This window comes from Budorcas taxicolor, chromosome 5 (genome assembly GCF_023091745.1).
Source record: "Budorcas taxicolor isolate Tak-1 chromosome 5, Takin1.1, whole genome shotgun sequence".
Classification (NCBI taxonomy): Eukaryota; Metazoa; Chordata; class Mammalia; order Artiodactyla; family Bovidae; genus Budorcas; species Budorcas taxicolor.
In genome coordinates this window covers 153,130,320-153,150,333 of record NC_068914.1, presented here as the reverse complement: position 1 = coordinate 153,150,333, position 20,014 = coordinate 153,130,320, and the positions used below count along the sequence as shown (strand labels likewise).

General features: G+C 53.6%; 2 protein-coding genes across 2 annotated transcripts; both read right to left on the bottom strand.

Annotated features, from left to right (window-relative positions):
* Positions 1-3,955: 3,955 nt before the first annotated feature.
* GCAT (glycine C-acetyltransferase) lies at positions 3,956-10,627 on the bottom strand. The gene is made up of 9 exons (XM_052640456.1): positions 10,385-10,627; positions 8,791-8,921; positions 7,185-7,286; positions 6,569-6,715; positions 5,813-5,967; positions 5,609-5,691; positions 5,263-5,434; positions 4,548-4,669; positions 3,956-4,267 (listed from the first exon to the last, which is right to left on the bottom strand). The coding sequence occupies exons 1-9, from the start codon at positions 10,578-10,580 to the stop codon at positions 4,116-4,118; spliced, it is 1,260 nt and encodes a 419-aa protein (XP_052496416.1). The 5' UTR covers positions 10,581-10,627; the 3' UTR covers positions 3,956-4,115.
* Positions 10,628-12,230: 1,603 nt separating this feature from the next.
* LOC128047863 (histone H1.0) lies at positions 12,231-13,377 on the bottom strand. Its single transcript, XM_052640249.1, has one exon. The coding sequence runs from the start codon at positions 13,104-13,106 to the stop codon at positions 12,522-12,524; it is 585 nt and encodes a 194-aa protein (XP_052496209.1). The 5' UTR covers positions 13,107-13,377; the 3' UTR covers positions 12,231-12,521.
* Positions 13,378-20,014: the final 6,637 nt, after the last annotated feature.

Here is a 20,014-nt window from a genome sequence, read left to right as displayed (position 1 = left end):
CCCATCCCAGCATGCAGGAGCACCCCCCGCCCCGCTCCCCTCCCCACCGGCAAACCCAGATGGGCGACACAGACCTCAACCCTGGGCACTGGGCTCCTGCTCTCCCTGGGTGAACTGACCAGGCTGAAGCTGCCTCCTGGCTCAGTGGCTGCCTCTTGGTGCCTACCTGCAGGTACAGCTCTGCCTCCCACTGCTCCCTCTTCTCCTTTAAGGCCTCTCCTCTCCCTCCAAAGAAGTAGCCGCCGCCTCCTCAGCCCCTGATTTTCCCTGGGTGGCATGCTCTTCTGCCTGGCTCTCCTCTCCTCCGCCTCTCTGCGTTGCTTCTGCCTTTCTGCAGCGAGTAACCCATTGATCTCGCTCTCTGAGATTCTCGCTTTGTGGTTAACCCCTCTGTGCCCAAGGCCCAGTCCATTCCTGGCCCTCTCACCTCCTATGGTCCTGCCTGCTCACTCCACTGCACATCCTCTCTGCTCCCTGCTCCAAGAAGGGCTCCAACCCAAGTTCAGAAAGGACTTCTAGTCTTTTTTTTTTTTTTTTTTTTTTGCCACATGGCCTGTGGGATCTTAGTTCCCCAACCAGGGATCGAACCAGAGCCATCTGCATTGGAAGTGCAGAGTCTTGACCACTGAACGGTCGAGGAAGTCCCAGGACTTCTAGTCTTGAATGGAGTGTCCAGCGCTAGGAAACCAGATTAAAAAGTCTCTTTTTTCTGCAGACTAGGATTCCTCCTGGCCTGAGAATTTCAAGACCCATCAGGTTCCCTAAGCTGATTCCAGGGCTTCAGTCTGCCTGAAGCCTGGAGGGTCTATGTGCATGTCTGGAGTCTGACTTTTAGTCTTAGGACAGTGGGAAACTACAGAAGATTCTAGGGCAGAGACGTGACCTGCTCATTTATTTTGTAATTAGCTTATTATGGCCTGGGGTTAAAAGAATGGCTAGAGAGGGGAGTGATTTAATGAGAGACCCATTAAGAGCCTCTCCTCCAGGCAAACAGGTTACCAGTCTTGGTGAATGACGGGTGATTCGGTCATAGGGTTCTGGTCTGGACCTCCTCTTGGAAGGACCACATGGCCACATCTTCCAGAGGGTTAGAGGCCAGTGGAACAAGATGCATTGGATTTAACAAGGTGGTTGTTGGTACTAGACAAGTGTAGTGGGGGCAGAAGGCAGTCTGCAGTGAATGGGGAGGAGAGGTGGTAGGGGTTGTGTGGTCCTTCTAGAAGCTGGGAGGGTGGGGTGAATGTCAAGAAGTCTGTGCAACGGGAAAGAAAACAGTCTGAGAGGATGCTGACGAAGCCAGGACTTGCAACCAAGGTCTGAGGAGCTGGGAAGAGACTCTTCAGAACTGGCTTCCCAAGGCCCTGGGATGCTCACCAGTGCTCAGGCTCCTCTAAAGCCTGATGCCACCCATCCCAGATGTGAAATATCCCCGAACTTTTAGAAGCAGAAACTCATTGAATTGAAGATATTAGGGATCATCCCTAGATTCTGCAAAGCTGAATTCAGAACTATCAAAACTGCATTAAGGAGTTAGAATTGTAGAATCTTGTGATCTCTGAAGAGCAGAACTGTAGGATCTAGACTTAGAGTGGTGGGATTTGAGAACCTGGGGGTCCACAACCATCTTGTATGGAAGGAATGCACTGTGAGATGCCCAGAAGCCTGGACTCACAAATGTGGCAGGCCTGGCCCCTGAAAGTCCCTGACACACTGCCCTCCCTCCCTTTGGGAACCCCAAGCCAGCTATGCCCAGTCTGGGCTCTGGATGGGTTGGAGCAGTTTTAGGGCAAAGAGCTCCCAGGAGCAGCAGTGCTGAGCTGTGATATGACAGCAGAGGAGAGGAAGATGGTGGCAACCAGAGGGGGACCACCTATGAGGCAGGCAGGACAGGCACCTCGCCACCGCCTGAGCCCCAGCGGGCCCCGGGCACCCACACCTCCCCTTGTTCCAACTGCTGCTTCTGGCGGCTGTGGCCCTGAACCAATGCAGAGGGCAGATGGTGCGCCCTGAGAGCAGTCCCTGGAGATCTGGGGCCTGCAAGACATGGAACTGCGACTTTGTAGCTGGCCCTCAGCCCCATAGCCTGTCTTGGCCTCTGGCAATGACCCAGAGTATGTGCTGAGCCCAAGCATATGTGCCCAGAGGTGCCCTGTGCCTGCTGGCACGTCCTCTGACCCCTCGGGATAGTTGCAGAAGACCTGCGCCAGTACAGGTCACATGCTGAGCCATGAGCTAGCTGAAAACTTGGCGCCCTACTGCGACGAGCTGGCCCACAGTGTCACAGTGCTGGGCTGTCCCCAGGCACACAATGTCAGCAGCTGGTGGTGTCGGGAAACTGTAGGAGGAAGAAGCATGCACTCTGTGCCACTGGTGGGTAGACCTCACCTACGGCTGTCTTGTCTTGACATCGCCGACCGTGACCCGTCATCCCGTGGCTGCTCATGGCCACCTGCCATGACCTGCCAGCCTGAGCAGACCACACACATCAAGCTGCTGGCCTGGCCAGGGGCTGGGCACCAGGCGGTGGGTACTTGCTGCTGAAGTACACCTGGTGCTGGATGCCCTACCCCATGTGTGTGCCCCTGACGTGGCCACACCAGCCCCCTTCCCTGGGGCTGTATCCTCCAATACCCCAAACTCCTGGAACCCTAGCTTCAAGCTGCCTAGGATCACAGGCTAGGATTCTCAGAATCCCAGCATTAAGACCCTGCTGGCTGGGGCCAGAGCTCACCAGGCTGTCCCTCTCTAGACATCCAGGCTGAAGGGAGGGCTGGGGGTGTGGGGCACCAGAGCCGTGGTCCCCACCTTTCATGAAAAAGGGCTTTTTCATCCTCCCTGCCCCCTCGCCAGCAGACTATCAGCTCCCAAGGCCACACCATGCTGAGGCTGGTGACTCAGACCCATCCTTTACCCTACCAGGAGCCCATAAGGCTGAGTGGGGAGGGCTATGGAGAGAGAAGGGCTGCCACTGTGGGAAGGGACTGTCACCTCCAGCAGGGGAGCAGTGAGCTGTTGTCGGGGGGCAAGGGAGAATGGGGTCTTGCTGTGGGGCTGCAAAAACATCCTGTCCAAGGCCTGAAGTCTAGAGGGGGCTGGAAAATAGCAGCCAGAACCCGAGCTCACTGTGCCCCCTGGCGGTTCCTCTGACCAGGCCAGTGAGCCCTGGGAATATGGAGATGGAAGGGCCCCAGATACCAATGTAACAGCCAGTCTTGGTATAGCAGGGAAGACCGACGCACACATGGGGGAAGGGGCTGCCTAAGGCCACAAGAACGGAACGGAACGTCGCTCAGTCGTGTCTGACTCTTTGCGACCCCATGGACTGTAGCCTACCAGGCTCCTCTGTCCATGGGATTTTCCAGGCAATAGTACTGGAGTGGATTGCCATTTCCTTCTCCAGTGGATCTTCCCAACCCAGGTATCGAACCCAGGTCTCCCACATTGTAGACAGACGCTTTACCGTCTGAGCCACCAAAAGGCAGGGATAAAGTGGGGATAGAATATAGGGTTCTAGACTCTCGGGGCCTCTCCAATAGTGACAGACATTCTTTCCTCTGGGGCACAATCTTCTGCTTCTCCCAAACATGGGCTTGGGTGTCCAGCACCTTCTTATCTGGGCAGCTGTAGGCCATCCTTGGGGTGGGGAGCAGAGGACGAGGGGTTCACCAGGGCTAGGCTCTGGAGGCTGCAGAATAGGGGGGCGGGTGGCATGGGAAGGGGCCTGTAGGGCTGGTGCTCAGCTTCTCTCTACATCAGGAAAGCATCCAACTGAGCCAAACGGTGGCCCCGGCCTCTGTCATCCCACCTGCCTGGGTCCCTTCTTAATTTGGGAGAGGTGGTTAACTCTGAGAGCTCAAAGCCCTCAAAGCCCCATCTCCTGCCTGATCCTTTGACCAGCTGCAGGACTGGGGCTGCTCCGAGAGAATAAAGCAGACTAACACGTCACAGCTGATTTCCACACTGTTGCTTTAACCTCACACCCACAAGCACAGGCCTCATCCCAGCCTGGCGCCAGGACTGACAGAGCTCAGAGCCTCTGGCCTGGGCTGATCAAAGGCCCTCCTTTTCACTGTGTTGGGAGGGGGACCTCGGCTCTGCTTGTCACTACCCAGAACTCAAGGCAGTGCCCCGTGCAGTCGCCCCACCTCCACGAAGGCCTCCACACAGCGGTCAATGTCCTCCTCGCTGTGCACTGCTGAGATCTGGACTCGAATCCGGGCCTTGCCCTTGGGGACCACAGGGTAGCTGAACCCAATGACAAAGATGCCTGTGAGGGTAGAGAGGGTCAAGCTGGGGCTCACCAGAGCCAGGCAGGTTCTGGGGGCATGACAGATAGCTCCTACTTTTCTGGGGGCTACAGAGGGCAAGGGAGCTGCCAAAGGTCTCTCAAAACTGGGACTGCCTCACAGCCGAGGGTTTTCAAGCTTCGACAGACATCTGATCTAAGAAGGGTAGTAGGGCTGGGGGAAGAGGGGATATTCACAGTCTAAGGGTTCCCTCCTTTTCTTTTAGGACCCACAGCCACATCTCAAGCCCCGCCTCCTTACCTCTCTTAAGCATGTCATCCGCTATGTTTAAGGCCAGCCGAGCGTCACCCAGCATCACAGGGCAGATGGGGTGATTGGCTCCTGAGATGGTGAAGCCAGCAGCCTCCATCTGACTGCGGAATCTGTGGGCATGAGCTGGGTGTCACTGGGAGTTGGGGGACTGTGGAGCAATCACACCCACTCCTGATGGACATGGATGTGACCCAAGGCTTGTGGCCAAGTCTGCAGGAGGAACCAACAAAGACAGAGATGGCAGATGGGGTAAGAGGCAGAGGAACAGGAAGACCAATTAGGAAGGAAGAAAGACAGGACTGTACAAGAAGGGGGAATGCAGGATCATTTGCAAAGAAATGCACCGGGGAGACTTCCCTGGGAGTCCAGTGATTAATACTCCATACTTCCAATGCAGGGGGCGTGGGTTCGATCCTTGGTTGGGGAACTAAGATCCCACAGGCAGTAGGGCCAAAAAATAAAAAAATAAAAATACATGAAATGCACCAAGAAATGGAAGGAAAAGACAGATAGAGAGAAGAGGGCAGGGGCAAGCAGGTAGCCCCTGGTTAAGAGAGCCAAGTCCCAGTGCAACCCACTGGGGACACGGAGGTGGGCAGAGGCAGGACGCAAAGGCAGGGAGTTACGGGCCTGTGCAGCCACACAGGGCAGGCCCTCACCAGCTCCCTAGCCCCAGCGGGCCCCACCCTGCCCAGGACCGCACCGCAGGGTCTTGGCTGCCATAGACTGGACGATGGCGTTGCTCTCCATGAGCAGGTCCAGGGCTTTGGAGGCACAGCCAACAGCAGCAGGTGGCAGGCTGTTGGAGAAGAGGTAGGGCCGGGCACGCTGCCGTAGCAGGGACACCAGGGCCCCAGGCCCGGTCGTGTAGCCCCCTGTGAACAAGGGTGAGAAAAGGAGCCAGAGCTTACCCCATGGCCCTCCTGAGAGGACCGTCCATGCTGTCTTCTTCCCTGCAGCCCCAGGTCTCCCCTTCCCACCTCCCCCAAGACCCCTCCAGGGCTGTGCATGCAGATAAAGGGAGCCCAGGGACCCAAGCCTGCAGACACCTGATGCTCCGCCCAGGGCCTTCCCCAGTGTGGAGTTGATGATGGTGACTTGGTCCATCACGCCCAGCAGCTCATCTGTGCCCCTGCAAGGGAAGCTGCCACCTGAGCACCCCGGCTCATGGGTTGGGCGTGGGGGCTGGCCTGGTGGTTTCCCACCCACCCTGACGAGTCCAACCCAAGGCCTCAGGGGCCATGTGCTCCCACCGTCCTGTGGGCCCCAGGAAGCCAGTGGCGTGGCTTTCATCCACAAAGACCAAGGCACCATATTGAGAGGCAAGGTGGCAGATCTTCTGCAGGGGTGCGATGTCACCATCCATGGAAAAGGCCCCATCAGTGGCCACCAGGCGCAGCCGATGCTTCTGCAGGCAAGATATGGAAGGCAGTGGCTGGTATCACGATTTGGACCAAGTCACTTCCTTTCTGTGCTGCTTGGCGCTCTGAAGGCTCACTCTGCCTAGTGCCCAGAACAGAGGGGAGCACACACGTACCCTCGTGCTGAGGCTGGCACATCCTCTCCCTCCTCTGGGCCTCTCTGGGCCTTCCCCATCTCTTCCAGGGCAGTCTGGAGACATGCTTAGCCACTGGGCAGTAAGAATGCTCCCAGTCTCCTCTCCAGAGGGCTGGGTGGGGTGGGGTCAGTTCTGTCCATAAGCTTATCCCACTCTGATGCTGGGCAGGAGCCTGCCACACATAAGGTGCTTTCTGGAATTCAAAACAGCTTTGTGCCATGGGATAAAGTTTTGGGTCTGAGATTGTTGATGTTGTTTAGTTGCTAAGTCATGTTGGGTCTGAGGATCTGGGTTCAGATCTTGGCTGTTTCGAACTTTCAGACTATTTGCCTGTGAATGAGGAGACGGCTTCTGCAAGCCTCTTTCCCTTCACCAGGGTAGGGAGCAGTTTGCGGGGGAGGCTGAGGATAAGACCAGTCCTTGGCCCTGGAAGTATGAGGCCCTGCCGCACCTGGGCCTCCTGCAGCTTGGCCTCCAGATCAGCCATATCCAGGTGGCGGTAGCGGTATTTGTGGGCCTTGCACAGACGGATGCCATCAATGATGGAGGCATGGTTCAGCTCATCTGACAGGACTGCGTCCTCGGAGGTCAGCAGGGCCTGGTGGAAGGCAATCAGAAGCAGGGCCATCACCCAACCACCATGGGGTTCTCCTTCCCTCATGACTCCCCCTGAATCAATATTTCACTGCCAACCAGGGAATTCTTCTGGGCAGGGAGGCAAGGAGCCCTCTGCCTCTCTTGATCCCCAGGTGTTCCAGGACTGGGCTAAATCAGGGGCCCTGCTCTAGCAAAAGCAGGTGAGAACATGTTTGGTGAATGCCCGGCCCCTAACACCCTCAGCCTTCCAGCTGATGTAGGTTACCTCCCAAACACCCTGGAAGCTGGCCTCCTAGTAAGCCCCAGGATTCCTCCTGGAGACCTGCTAGCCCAACCTTGACCTCCAAAGAAATGGGCACTGGAGCCTCTCTACATGGCCCTGGCATCCTGCCAAGTTCTCTGGACTGCACACTCCCAAGCCCTGCTCAGCCTGGCAGGCCTCACCAACTCCCACCCATGGCGTCACATACCTCAAAGAGGCCAGCGTTGGCATCAAAACAGCTGGGATAGAGGATGGCATCCTCCCTTTGGTGGAAGCGGGCTATCTTTGCTTCTAGATCTTTGTGGATGCTCTGAAGTAAAGGAACGAAATACATATTAATGCCTTTGGGGCCACATGGGACAAGTCCTGGAGACAGAGGCTTAGAGGGCCACAAACAGATCCTCCCCCTTCTTTTTGCACCCCTCTGTTCTGGGCACAAGGGTTCACCCGGAGCTAACACAGGAATCTGAAGCATTAGGGGTCCACTGGGTGCCCCTCTTCCTCGTTGGGTTTTCATTTTACAGTGGGGGTCTGATGGTAGAATTATGATGCTAATGGCAGAGGAAGATATTTTCTCTATCAAACTGAGTACACTTTTTTTCTATTTTTTCTTTATTTTCCTTTTATTTATTTATTTTTTTGCCACACCACACAGCATGCAGGATCCTAGTTCCCTGACCAGGGATCAAAGATCAAATCTGCGCCCCCTGCAGTGGAAGCAGAGTCTTAAGCACTGGATCATGACAGAAATCCCTAAGTGCCTTTTTCTGTTGTTTAATGGCAAAAAGGAGGATTACGTAAGTACGCTAGGTTCATTTGGGCCTCCAATTGTTAGATTTGGAAGCTGTCCAGCCTAACTTGCCCTGGTTGGAAGTCAAAAGTTCCGTTCATTTCCCTTCATCTTTCTGAGAGAACAGTAATGATAATCACAAGGACTCAGAAGCACTGACTCTTGAGCGAGGCCATATGGGTTCAAGTTCCACCACAACAGGCTGTGTGCTCTGGGCAAGACAATTAACTTCTCGGGGCCTCAGTGTCCTCATCTCGAGAACAGGGGCAAGAATAGCACTTAGAACTTGGGATTATTATCTGCATTAAGGAGTAATTTGCAATGTTCTTAAAATAGCACATGATACATAGTCAGCACTGTAAGTTTCATGTATAAAGGGTTCATTTTGTAACATTTACAAAAGAAAATTATTAAGCAACATTTATTGAGCACTGCTGTGTGCCAGGCCTTGTTCTAAGCATTTTTACATGTATTGGGTTGGCCAGAAAGTTCATTCAGGGTTTTCCAATAAGAAGTTATGGAAAAACTTGAACACACTTTTTTGCCAACCCACTATTAACTCTTTAATTTGGGATAATCTTATTAATTATTATTTCCACTTTACCAATGAAGGCACTGATGCTCAGACCAGTTAAGACACTTGCCCATGGTAACAGAACCAATATATGGTGGTACTAGAAACCAAACTCAGGCAGAATAGCTCCAGAAACCTTTATCTCAATCCCTGCCTTCTATTCTTCCTTTCTTGAAGAGGAACAGGTAAGAAGCTCTGTTCTGTGGGTGGGGAAATGGATGCTCTGAGAGGTTAAATTTCTTGCCCAAGGCTTCACAGCAAAACAGAAGCTTGAACCCAGTTTTTCCAGTGAACAGCCCTTAGGCTAAGCATGGGCCCAGAGTTCTGGGATGAGCTGAATTGCCTAAACCAGCCCTTCTGACTGCAGAAGCAGACATCTGAGGTCAGTGCCCAACACTGGGGACCACCCCGTCCTCCCCCGCCCCAGCCTGGGCCATACCCTCGGTGTACCTGGGTGCCACAGATGAAACGGACAGAGCTAAGGCCGGCTCCAAACTCCTTTAGGTTCTGCAGACCTGCCTGGATGACCTCCGGGTGGCTGCTCAGGCCCAGGTAGTTGTTGGCACAGAAGTTAATAATTCCTGAGATGGAGTACAGGGGATGGACACAGGAGCTCAGGACAATCAGGGCCTGTAAAGGTGCCAGACCCTGGGGACTCAAGAGAGGAAATGAACCTGGAATCGCCCTTGAAGAGGCAACAACCACACAGTACGATCTGTTCCGGGGCAGAGGCCAGGTTGGGGAGCGGGGAGCCCCTAGAAGGCACCAAATTCAACAGCTATAGGAGAGGGAGGGGCAGAAATGGACTCCCAGAGCAGCACTTTGGAGAATGAGAAGGTTTGGATCACATTCACCCACAGCCCTTCCTCTCTGGCTTCTCCTACCTCTGAAGACAACCAGTAACCCCTAATCTGGCCCTTGGCTCTTTCTGGGTAAAAGAAGAGAGCATCACAGAGCCCTGCTATGGTCTCCAAACTCCACACAGTTGACTTTGCTGCCTGGTCAGAACTGTATGCCCAGCAGGGTGGCCTCTCTGAGACCTTGACCCTTGCATTTTAAAGCCCAAGGTGGACACAGCTGACCCAGGGAGGAAACTAAGGCTCCAAGAGGGCAAGGTTTACTCAGTTTGGGAGAGGCAAAACAGGATGGGAACCTGGGTCTCCTAATTTCCCACTGTTGGATCTGCTCCAAGGTTCCCTGGAGGAGGATAGAGACCTCTGTTTTACAAATAAGCACAACAGCACCAAATATTCCAGGCCTATTTCCTGGGCAGAAGACAAGTTTGGAGGCCTGTTGGTAACCAGCACCCCCCTGGGTCCTGGCACAGACAAGATGAGCAGTGACCACAGATAAGACAGAAACCAGGGCGGCCTGGTGGGCCAGTTTACAGTATGACTTGTGGGGCAGCCCTCAAGCCCCTTGCTCAAACAGTGATTTTGGCCAGAAAGTCGGTCTGTATGGACAGTTACATGACCTTCCAGCTTCAATATACCAGAAGAACTACACTAAAAGCCTAGCTCTTCCTGCAGCTAGCTGGGGGTTTATAGGCAAGACACTTCAAATCTATGAGCATCAGCGTCTCTTCGTTTGTAAATGGGACCAGTCATGCCCATGTTTTGAGATTTGCAGGAGTGCAGGCGCAGCAATTAGCAGAAATCTGAACAAAGCAGCAGCTCCTATGCGGTATTTCTTGCTGCTGCCTCCCCATCACGCTTTCTTGAATCCGTATGGTGGGAGCCAACTGGCTGTCTCTCTTTCTTCCTTACGTTCTCACAGGCTGGATCTCGGATCGAGCCCTGGCCTCTAAATAAAAATGGTGCTCAAAGGGCAAATAACCTTCTTTCTGGAGGAACGGATCTAATCAGGTTAGAATTAACTGTGGGAAAAGGCAAGTCGGCCTGACAGATGGGAAGCGGTCCTGCAGCGGCTACGTGTGCCTGTGCTCCGGCCCGCTCACTGCCTCCAGGACCTCCACTTCAGCGAAACCCTCAGGACACCCCGAACACCCGGCCAGGTCTGGCGATTCCCAGGAGGGGGTTGTTACCTCCCGGGGCGCCGTCCACGTGGATGTGCGGCCCCTGACAGGACGTGATGACTCGCTCGCTCTTCCAGGTGCCAGCTCCGCGGATGCTTTCCAGCTCCTCCTCCAGAATGCCACGCAGCTGAGCCAGCGCTGACTGCGCCCGGCTGCCGCGGGGGGCCCGGGACAGCGCAGCATGTAGGACGCGGCCAGCCCACATTTTGCCCACCTCGCCGAAGCTAGACTGCCCGCTCAGGTCCCTGCGCACAGAGGCCGCGGCGTGATCACGTGCGGGGGCTGGGCCCCGGCAGCCAATCGGAGCGAGAAGGGCTCTGTTCTAGGGCAGGGGAGGCGGACCTAGGAATAGGAGGGCGGGACCTGGCGGGATCAGCAGAGGACGAAAGTGGAATGACTTGTAAGTTGAGACTGGAGCTGTCCGTGTTGGGGGAGAGGAGGCGACGGGGATTGGAAAGCACATCAGGGCCAGACCCACCAGACCCCCACCCCATTCCCATGCTGTGCCTACACACACATCTCCCGGAAGGTAGGGACGCCCTCTGGACGCGGGCGCCTAGAAGCAGGCTGAGGCACGTTCCATATGCTCCGGCCCTAAGGTTTCCTGGGTTCTGTCTTGCTCTTGGAACTCTCCCCAGTGCTTAGGTGCAAAAGCCCCCAGGTTTCGCCCACCATATTGCTCCGCATTCTCCTTCAGTTTTTAGAAGTATGGAAAAACACACCAATCAGATTTTTTCTTAATTTTATTTTAAAGTTTGAAAATTACAAAGACAGCAAATTCTTCCAGGCACAAATAACACTTATTTTGAAATAAAAAGGGGCGAGGGGGGTGGGGAGACCGCAAGCGCGCCTATTTTAAAAAAAAAAAGGAAAGACTGTACAGGGTTTTTTTCTCCCAGCTCCCGGGTATGAAACGTTAAGTACTAACCCTAGATATGTACACACACACACACGTTAAGTACTACCCCTAGATATGTGCACACACACACACACACACACACACACACACACACACACACCCCAGACCTAGCTCTGTAAAACTACTTAGCAATTCAAAGTCGACTGCAGTATGTCTTACTGTCCACTCCACTCCCCGCCCTCCCCTCCTCCCCCCGTCTACTACTACATATAAAAAAAGTAGAGGTCTGGAGGTTTTTAAGTGGTGGGTGGTAGGGCTGAAGCCCCACTGGACTGCCAAGCAAAGCCACCTCTTATACAAGAACCAAAAATCAGGGGGGAAAGGAAAAAGGTCCTCCTAGGAAACAATACAATTGTGTGGAAAAACTTAAGTTTTAACAGGGGCACACTGAGGCACTTGGCTGACTGACTCCTCACCCTTCCCCTAAAGTTTCCACTCCCATTTAACAGGAGACTTTCTGAATCCACAGAAACCCCCACAGTGGCTAGTTTCTAGCTGACTGAAAGAAGCTACAGTTTCTAAGACCAGCTGTCACTTTAACCCTCCCTCCCATTCCCTAGGACAATAGAGAGGCTACAGGGACAGACTAACAGAAGTGAGAAGGAAACTGGGTTTGGACGTCCCACTCTCACCACGGGAAGGTGGCATACAGCCAAGAGAGGGCTTCCCCCCACCCCCATCTACCTCCTTTGCCGTCCAGCTGCTGCCATCCCTCTCTCCTCCCCACCAAGGTTCTGAAACTCTCACAAGGAGTGCTCAACTTAAAGCTTGATGGTCTCTGAGAAACTCCTACAAATCTTACAGTTCCTGGGCTCCCTGTCACCTAACCCCAACAAACTACCTTGCCCATTCCTCCCCCCAACCCGCCCCACCCCCGGCCCCGCCCCGCCCCGCCCCGCCCGGCGACTTTTACCTTCAGAGTGAACCAACCACCCAACTAAAGAAAACACACAAACCCACCCAAATTCCCAAACCCACAAGCAGATTAGTAACAAATAAAACAAAATATAAGTACATTCTCATCATTACAGAGATATTTGTTGTTGCTGTCCTTGCATGGTTGGTTAAGGAAAAATGAATTACTCCCTAATTTCTGAGGAATACAAATTCTGTCTCTTTACAAAGTCAGAAGGGAAAGGGGCAAAGGATGGCAGATGAGACCAAGAGAGAAGGAGAGAAAGTATTTACAGAAAATAGGCAGGAGTGTCCACAAGAAAAGCCTCATTGTCACTTCTTCTTGCCGGTCCTCTTGGCACTGGACTTGGCTTTGGGCTTCACTGGTTTGGTCTTCTTAGGCTTGGATGCCTTGACTGGCTTGGCTTTGACAGTCTTAGGTTTTTTGGTTTTCTTGGGCGTGGCAGCGGGCTTCTTCTTGGCCTTCTTGACTGGGGTGGCTTTGGGCTTCTTGCTTGGGGTTTTGGAGGCAGCCTTCTTGGGCTTGGCTGCCTTCTTTGGCGTGGCCACCTTCTTGACTTCTTTCTTCGTCTTCTTGAAGGCCACGGACCTTTTGGGCTCGTCGCTCTTGGCCAGGCGGAAAGACCCCGAGGCACCCACCCCTTTGGTCTGCTTGAGGACTCCAGTAGTGACCAAGCGCTTGATGGACAACTTGATCTGGGAGTCCGCGTTCTCACCCACCTTGTAGTGGCTCTTGATGTACTTCTGGATGGACTGGCGCGAGGAACCAGCGCGGTTCTTCTCTGCTTGGATGGCAGCCACGATCATGTCTGAATACTTGGGGTGGTCTGTGGACTTCTTGGAGGCCTTGGCCCGCTTGGGCTTGGCCGCAGGGGTGGACGTGGAGTTCTCGGTCATGGTGGCCTGCCTGGTCCTGCTGTTGAAGAAGGGACCTTCCAAAGGGCCAGCCCTCGTCGGAAGCCAAGGAAAACCTGATTCGGGATCTGCTCTAGAGCCTCTGGCTCCCAGGCCAGTTCAGAGGCCGGCTCTCGGGGGCCCGGCTCGGGTCGCGGGGAGGACTCACTGGGCCGTGTCTGCGTGGCCCAGCCCCGCCGGTCTGTCGGTCGGTCTCGGCGCCCGGCTCTGCCTCCGCCTCCTCCTCTTTCGGCCTCCCTTTTCCCAGCTCCGCGTCTGGCGCTCGGGCGGCGCATCCGGGTATTTAGCGGCGGCGGGCGGACCGCGGTGAGGACAGGGCTGCTGGCTGCCTGCTCCCGGCCCAGAATGGCGCCGCGCCGCCGCCATCTGTGTTTCTTCCGCCGAGCAAATCCGACCTTTCCCCCTAGCCCGGGCCTTCCTGCTCCCCGCCGCCGTGCCGGGCCGCTGCCTGGCTCTCTGAGCTCCTCCGCCAGGCGTCCAGCTGCCTCGGCCGCCGCCCCCCGCGCCCGCCACGCGCCCCAAACAGCGCTGAGGACCGCTGGCGCGCCGGCACATTTCCCCTTTGCGGGGGGCTGGCTCTGCGAGGCCTGGGAGTCCCGCTGCTTGAAAACCCCCGTAGGAAAGCTCCCCCCTGGGGCTACCGGAGACCCCACTCCCGGCCCGCGGCGGGACCCCCCAGCCCAGCAGAGGAGCCCGAAAGCGGCCCCAACTAACACACGCGGCCCCGAGACGGGCGACTCCCAGCCGCGCCGAGCTGGGACAGGGGGGAGGGGTCGCTCCCCCGGGGTCCGGTCACCTCTCGGGGGTCATCCTGCCACTGGGCCCCCCGCACCTCTACCATCTCTCAGTCCATGGGACCCCTAAGTAAACTTTCCCTGGAAGAGTTGGAAGGGCACTTTCAAACTTTGTCCCTTCCCCCTCGTCTGTGATCACTTCCCCAGCGCGCCCCCGACATCTGCATCAAGGATCTCTCCTGAGGTCGAACCCCGAATGCTGCATGGGTCCCTGAGGGAATGAAGAGGGGTCTCCCAGGTCTCCTTCTCTCTTCAAAGCGCCCCCCCCCCCCCCATCCTCCATGTATCCTAACTGGTAATTCATATATAGTCCTTCCTCAGCCTAGGAGCTTTGGGATGTCAGAGACAGAGCTTGCTGCCCCCACTCCTAGGACCCAGCCTGGGGGTCTAGTCCCCCTCCCAGAGCTCCCTGAAGACAATGAGCGGGGAGGTCCACAATGAAGGCGCTGCTCAGAAAGCTCTAAACCAAAGACTGTCTTGGGGACCCCTGGGATGAGGAGAAGCCCTGAGAGCTTTGGGAGTTTGGGAAAACGGGGCTCTGGCGGGGAGGTCGAGGAGAGGGTCATATTGTTTGAGTCCTGAGTGATCTTCAGAAAGTGTGAGTTGTTCAGGGAGCCCCGGCCGGGACCACCTCCATTTTGCTGGGAAGATGCGATGTCTTTGTTAAAATGTATGTATCTTTTCCCTTGCTGCTTGGCAGGTACAGATAAAGAAAACAAGGGGCACCACCGTCTGTGGGGAGCCTCGGAGGCTCAGAGGGCCTTTAGTGGTCAGAGGCTCAGTTCAGCGTTCCTGGGACCCCTCATCTGCCATAGACGTCCTATATTCACATGCAGGGTCCCTCTTGGCAGGGGTCCTAGGTTGAGATTCTATAATGCTCCCTCTCTGAGCCGCCTCCCGCAACAACCCGCTTTTATTCTGCAAGCAAAAAAGCCGACACTCTTAGCTTAAACAATACCCTGGTGGTGGGGGTTTATAGCTAGTCAAAGTGATGAAGGCATCTGGGTAGTAAAGTCCAGGAGCTGTTTGCAGACACCAGCTGTAGACGGGGAAGGGTTGGAGGGTTTAGATGGGGGAAGAGGGGGGAAACTGGTCGCAATTGGGAGGTGTGTATATGTGGGGAAAGGCTCCTACTGGACTTGGGAGTCTCTGAGGACAGGGAAATTAATGGGTTCCCCCCCACCTCATACACACACCAAGGGTTGGATTAATCCAGATGATTGGGAACGGGGAGGGGGAGTCTTGAGACTCTATCGGTATGGGATACTTTCTCCGGGGCTTATCTTGGTGGCACAGATGAGGAAGAGAAACCAGGAAGGGCCAGGTTAGTTCAAAAGCTCAACTTTCTTATTTGAATATTGTCAATTACTCCGAAGTCTCCTGGCTTGAAAACACAACATTCTGATGGGTTTGCTTTGGTTACTGTCAAAGACAGTTCTTCCGGTTCCCACTAAGATCTGGATGGGAAAATAGGCATCCACGTGACAGCCACAGGTCCGAGATGTTGTTTCACTCAGCGATCCTATAGACATGTCATCCCCTTATCCCAGGTCCCCGCGTGTCTAAAAATAAGGCCTGAATGAATTCAGTGGCACCATGATGAAATAATTTTATTTGCATAGCCCTCTCCAGCTGCTTCTTGATCCTTCGCGCCTCCTGCCTAGGGAAGCAGGTAACGCGATCACTCTCCTGCATCACCCGCATTTTACGGTGAAGGTCACGGGACTAGGAAGGATGGACGTGGAGGCGCTTTGTGAGGCTCAGCTCCCCACGCCCCGATGCCTGCACTTCATTTTGTAGTTCTCACATCTCGAATCCCCGCCCATCCCAGCAACCGGTAAATTCTCTCCCGGTCCTGAAGCCAGAAATGGAGGGAGGTGTCACCTCGGAGTTTCGGGGGCTTTACCGCCGGCGGACATCCTTTCTCCCTGCAGGCGCCAAGATTCTCTGCCCCTCCCCTTGTAAGGGAGAACTGGATAAGAAGGTGGGGCGCGGGGGTGGGGGTTGGCAGGGGTTTCCCCGGAGTTAGCCATAGAGTCCCAGACCGAGGTGGGCACGAAGAGAACAGGGTGCCTCCAGATTGGCTTGGGCTCAGTTCGCCTCGCAGACCCTGCAGAGTCTGGGGGGGGGGGGGTCTTCTAGACCGCGACCCGGCCCCACCCGCCTACCCTGGCAGGGTACCAAGCTTCGAGTCGTTTAGTGGCCGGCAGAAGGCGGAACTCCCTCCGCCTCATTTAACGCGAGCCCTTTAAAAACCAGGGAGCCGCAGAGCTGCGGGCAATTCCTCCTGGGAAATGTAGTCCCCGGGTGGCAGCCCCGCACTGCGACCCGCCGGGGACCTCCCGAGCCTCAGAACTGCGGAGCCGCCCCAAGCATGGGGAGGGGGTCAGACCTCGCCGGTCCATTCATGTAGGGAGGGGCCCAGACCTCCTTGCAGTTTTTCGGTTGTCAAAAGAGGCCCTTGGTGTTTTCATTAATCATAAAGGGGCTCTACCTACCTCTGGGGTTGGTGTGAAGGTGAAATGCAATCCTGTATGGAAAAGGGTAAATCGAGCTAGAATGCGGGGGTCTTCTAAAATGCCTGGGTGAATGTGCCGGTAAATTTACTGAGTACATTCAAGTCATACTTAACATCTCCATTTTTCAGAGAGGAGGTCTGTGATGGCTAAATGATTTGTCCAAGGTGGGTGAACCAGGAGGGTGACGGGTGACAGACTCTCAAGCCAATGACTTTCCTGCTCCAGATGTGAACTCATTCTGGTCTTTGGAAAACTAAGGTATTCATTTGATATGTGCCAGGCCCTGGGCTAGGGCTGTGAACAAGAGACCTCTGCTCTTGTGGAACTACTTTCTAGTGGAGAAACTAGGTAAGCAAAGAAGTCCGTTGTATGGTATCTCCGAAAGCCTTGATTGCAAAGACAAAAATTAGAGCAGGGGGACTCCCCAGGTGGTCCAGTGGTTAACAGTTCACCTTCCAATCGGGGGAAACAAGTTCGGTCTCTCCCTGGTTGGGGTACTAAGGTCTCACATGCTGTGGGGCAGCAAAGCCCAGGTGCAGCAACTACTGAGCCCAGAGGTGGAGCAGGTGCTTCACAACAAGAGAAGCCCTCGCACCACGTGAGAAGACCATGTGCCACCACGAAGACCCAGTGCGGTAATTTAAAAAAAAAAAAAAAAGCAGGGTAAGGGGGAGCTAAGAGTGCTGAGAGAAGAATGTTTGCAAGTTTAAATAGGGTGGTCAGAGAAGGACTCATCAAGAAGCGCACATGTGAGCAGATTCAAAGGAGATGAGAAAGGGAGCCATTTTTATTCTTGGAGGAAGAATCTTTCAAGCAGAGGGAATACCCAGTGCAAAGGCTCTGTGGCAGGAATGTACAGGGTGGGTGAATTAAGAAGGACACTAAGGGGAGATGAGGGTTAAAAAAAAAAAAAAAGATCTGGGGAACAAAGGAGGCACAGGTCACATAGCTCGGGATACCATTGTAGGGACTTTGGCTTTTACTCTGAGGGAGATGGGAGCCACTGGACAGTTTTGAGCAGAGGAGGGACATGATGGGACCCAGGCAGTAGCCAACCAGTCACCTGTTGCAGCTGTGTGGAGAAGCCGCAGACGGCAAGGACAGAAGCAGGGTAGGGAGTCTGTTGCAGTAATCTAGGTGAGGGATTATGGCAATTTGGTCCATAGGGCAGCAGTGGAGGGGACGGAAAGTGGTCAGGTCCCAGTAGGGCACTGCGGATTTTGGCTTGAGCAAGCAAAGATGGAGTTGTCATTAAGTGAGGCAGGCAAGACAGGGGTTTCAGAGTTCTGGCTGGGTTAGGTTTGAAATGCCTCCCAGATGTGGAGTAGAAATGCTGAGAAGGCAGATAAATAGAAGAACATGAGTCTAGAGTTCAGGGAGAGAGATCTACCTTCCTTTTCTCCCATTTAAAGACCCTCTACTTTGGCCAGGTGGGAACAAAACAAACTTGGTTTGGTCATACTGGGCTCAGAGGCCACTGGGGAGACACCACTGATATCATTGCAAACTGTGATTGTGTCAAGCGCAGATAAGGCTGAGAACCAGGACCTGAGAAGGAGGTCACAGGTGGGCTTTTGCAGATCAAGCGCCAGGGGAGGCCATGTGGTTAGAGGGGGGCAGGATGGGGAGTGTGATGGGAAATGTCCTCAGGTTGAAGTGCCAGCTGGAGCACGTGAGGCTTTGAGCCACGGCAACAGGTGTAGATTTTGCTTTGAGTGCAGTCAGAAGCTGCTATAGAATTTTAAGCTTAAAATTTTGTTTCTTAATTAACCCAGTTATTTTAAAATAAAAAATTTAAATCATGACATACATCACCCATGCAAGAGAGTATGCAACGTATATTCAGTTCTAAAACCAATGTGGAGACAACTGTTTCTTTTGCTCAAGTTAACATAAGAAACATCATCAGTCCATTGGAAACCCTGTTTATTGCTCTCCCTGATCACGTCTCCGTGACCTTTACCCTGAAATTCTGTAAGCAGTTCTCTTGTGTTTCTTTCTTTATGGTTTCCCCATATGTGTACTTAACCCCATACACTACTGTATAACTTAGTTTTGCCTGTTTTTGGACCATAGACAAATAGAATCATATCATGAGTATTTTCTTCTGTGACTTGTTTCTTTTTTTCAGTGTGTTTTTCAGAGTCATCCCATTGGTGCAGGCAGCTGTAGCTCAGTGGTCAGAGCACATACTGGTTGTGTAGGACCTGACATTTATACAATTTTTAGAGAGTCCTTTAAAAAAATACAAAATTTTAATAGAATATTAGGTAACAAGTGAATTTATATTTAGAGTGAGAAAACTCACAACAAATCCTAGATTTTAAAAAAAAACCTGGTAAATATCACAAAGATCATAAAATCCAGAAGTACATCTTTTCTGATGCACTGTTTGACCCACATTGCTAGGATCCCTCTCACGGCCATACAAGGGGCTTGCGCAAGGGAGAGAACTTTCACTGAGGCAGCTTCACAGTGAATCCATCCCAGAAAGTGGTATGTTCCACTGTAGGAAGAAGCTGCAGTTTCGCTTCATGCTACTTGTGATAAATGGCTCCCAGACCTGTCCACATCCTCTTTCCTGGAACCCGGGCATATGTTCTGTCACGTGGCAAGTTTGCAGATGGAGTAAAGTTTGCCAACCTTGAGATGGAAGATTACCCTCGATTATCCAGGGGGACTCCAGTGTAATCACAAAGGTCCTCAAGTGGGGGAAGAGGGAGGCTGAAGAGTAATAACCATAGAGATGGCATCATGAAAGAACTGACCATTGTGGGCTTTTAAGATGGAAAGAGCCCACAAGCCAAGAGGCGGGCTGCCTCTTGAAGGTGGAAAAGGCAGAATCCAGATCTTCCCTACAGCCTCCAGAAAGAACACACACCTGCTGACAGCTTGATTTTAGCTTAGTGAGACCCTATTTGGATTTCTGACCTCTAAAACTGTAAGGTAATAAGTTTGTGTTGTTTCAAGCCACCAAATTTGAGCCCATTTGTTTCAGCAGCCTTAGGAAATTAATATACTACTGTTTGGGTTGATATTTAGGTTGTTCCAGTTTCTTACTTTCCAGATAACGTTGCTGTTTGTGCAGCCTCAGCTTTACCAGGTCGAGGCAACTGCTTCTCATAGGCTACAGTTTGGCTGATTTGGGGAACGGCAGGATGAAGGTGGTGAGACCATTAGGGGCCATCTCAGTGAGCTAGAGGAGAGAACTGACAGTGGAGGTGGGAAGAAGGGTCAAATGTGAGAAATATTAAGGAGGGCTAGTCCGCAGGACTCCCTAAAGGGTTCCCTGTTGGAGGTGAGGGAGCAACCAGAAAGAGTCCCGAGTTCTGGAGCAGAAGCAAGGATGGTGGTGGAACCAGAGATGCTGATGGCCGGAAGTCTGATACCAGGACCCGTCCTCAAGGGCATCCCCATTCCCACCCTCGCTGGTGGCTCTCCTGGTCCCTTCTCATCCTTTACAGCCTCATGCCTTGGAAGCTGACCTCTCACCCACTTCTCTCAAGTTAGGAAAATGATCGAAATCCCATGTGAATTCAGAGCCAAATGATGGACAGAAAGATAAACACACACTCCC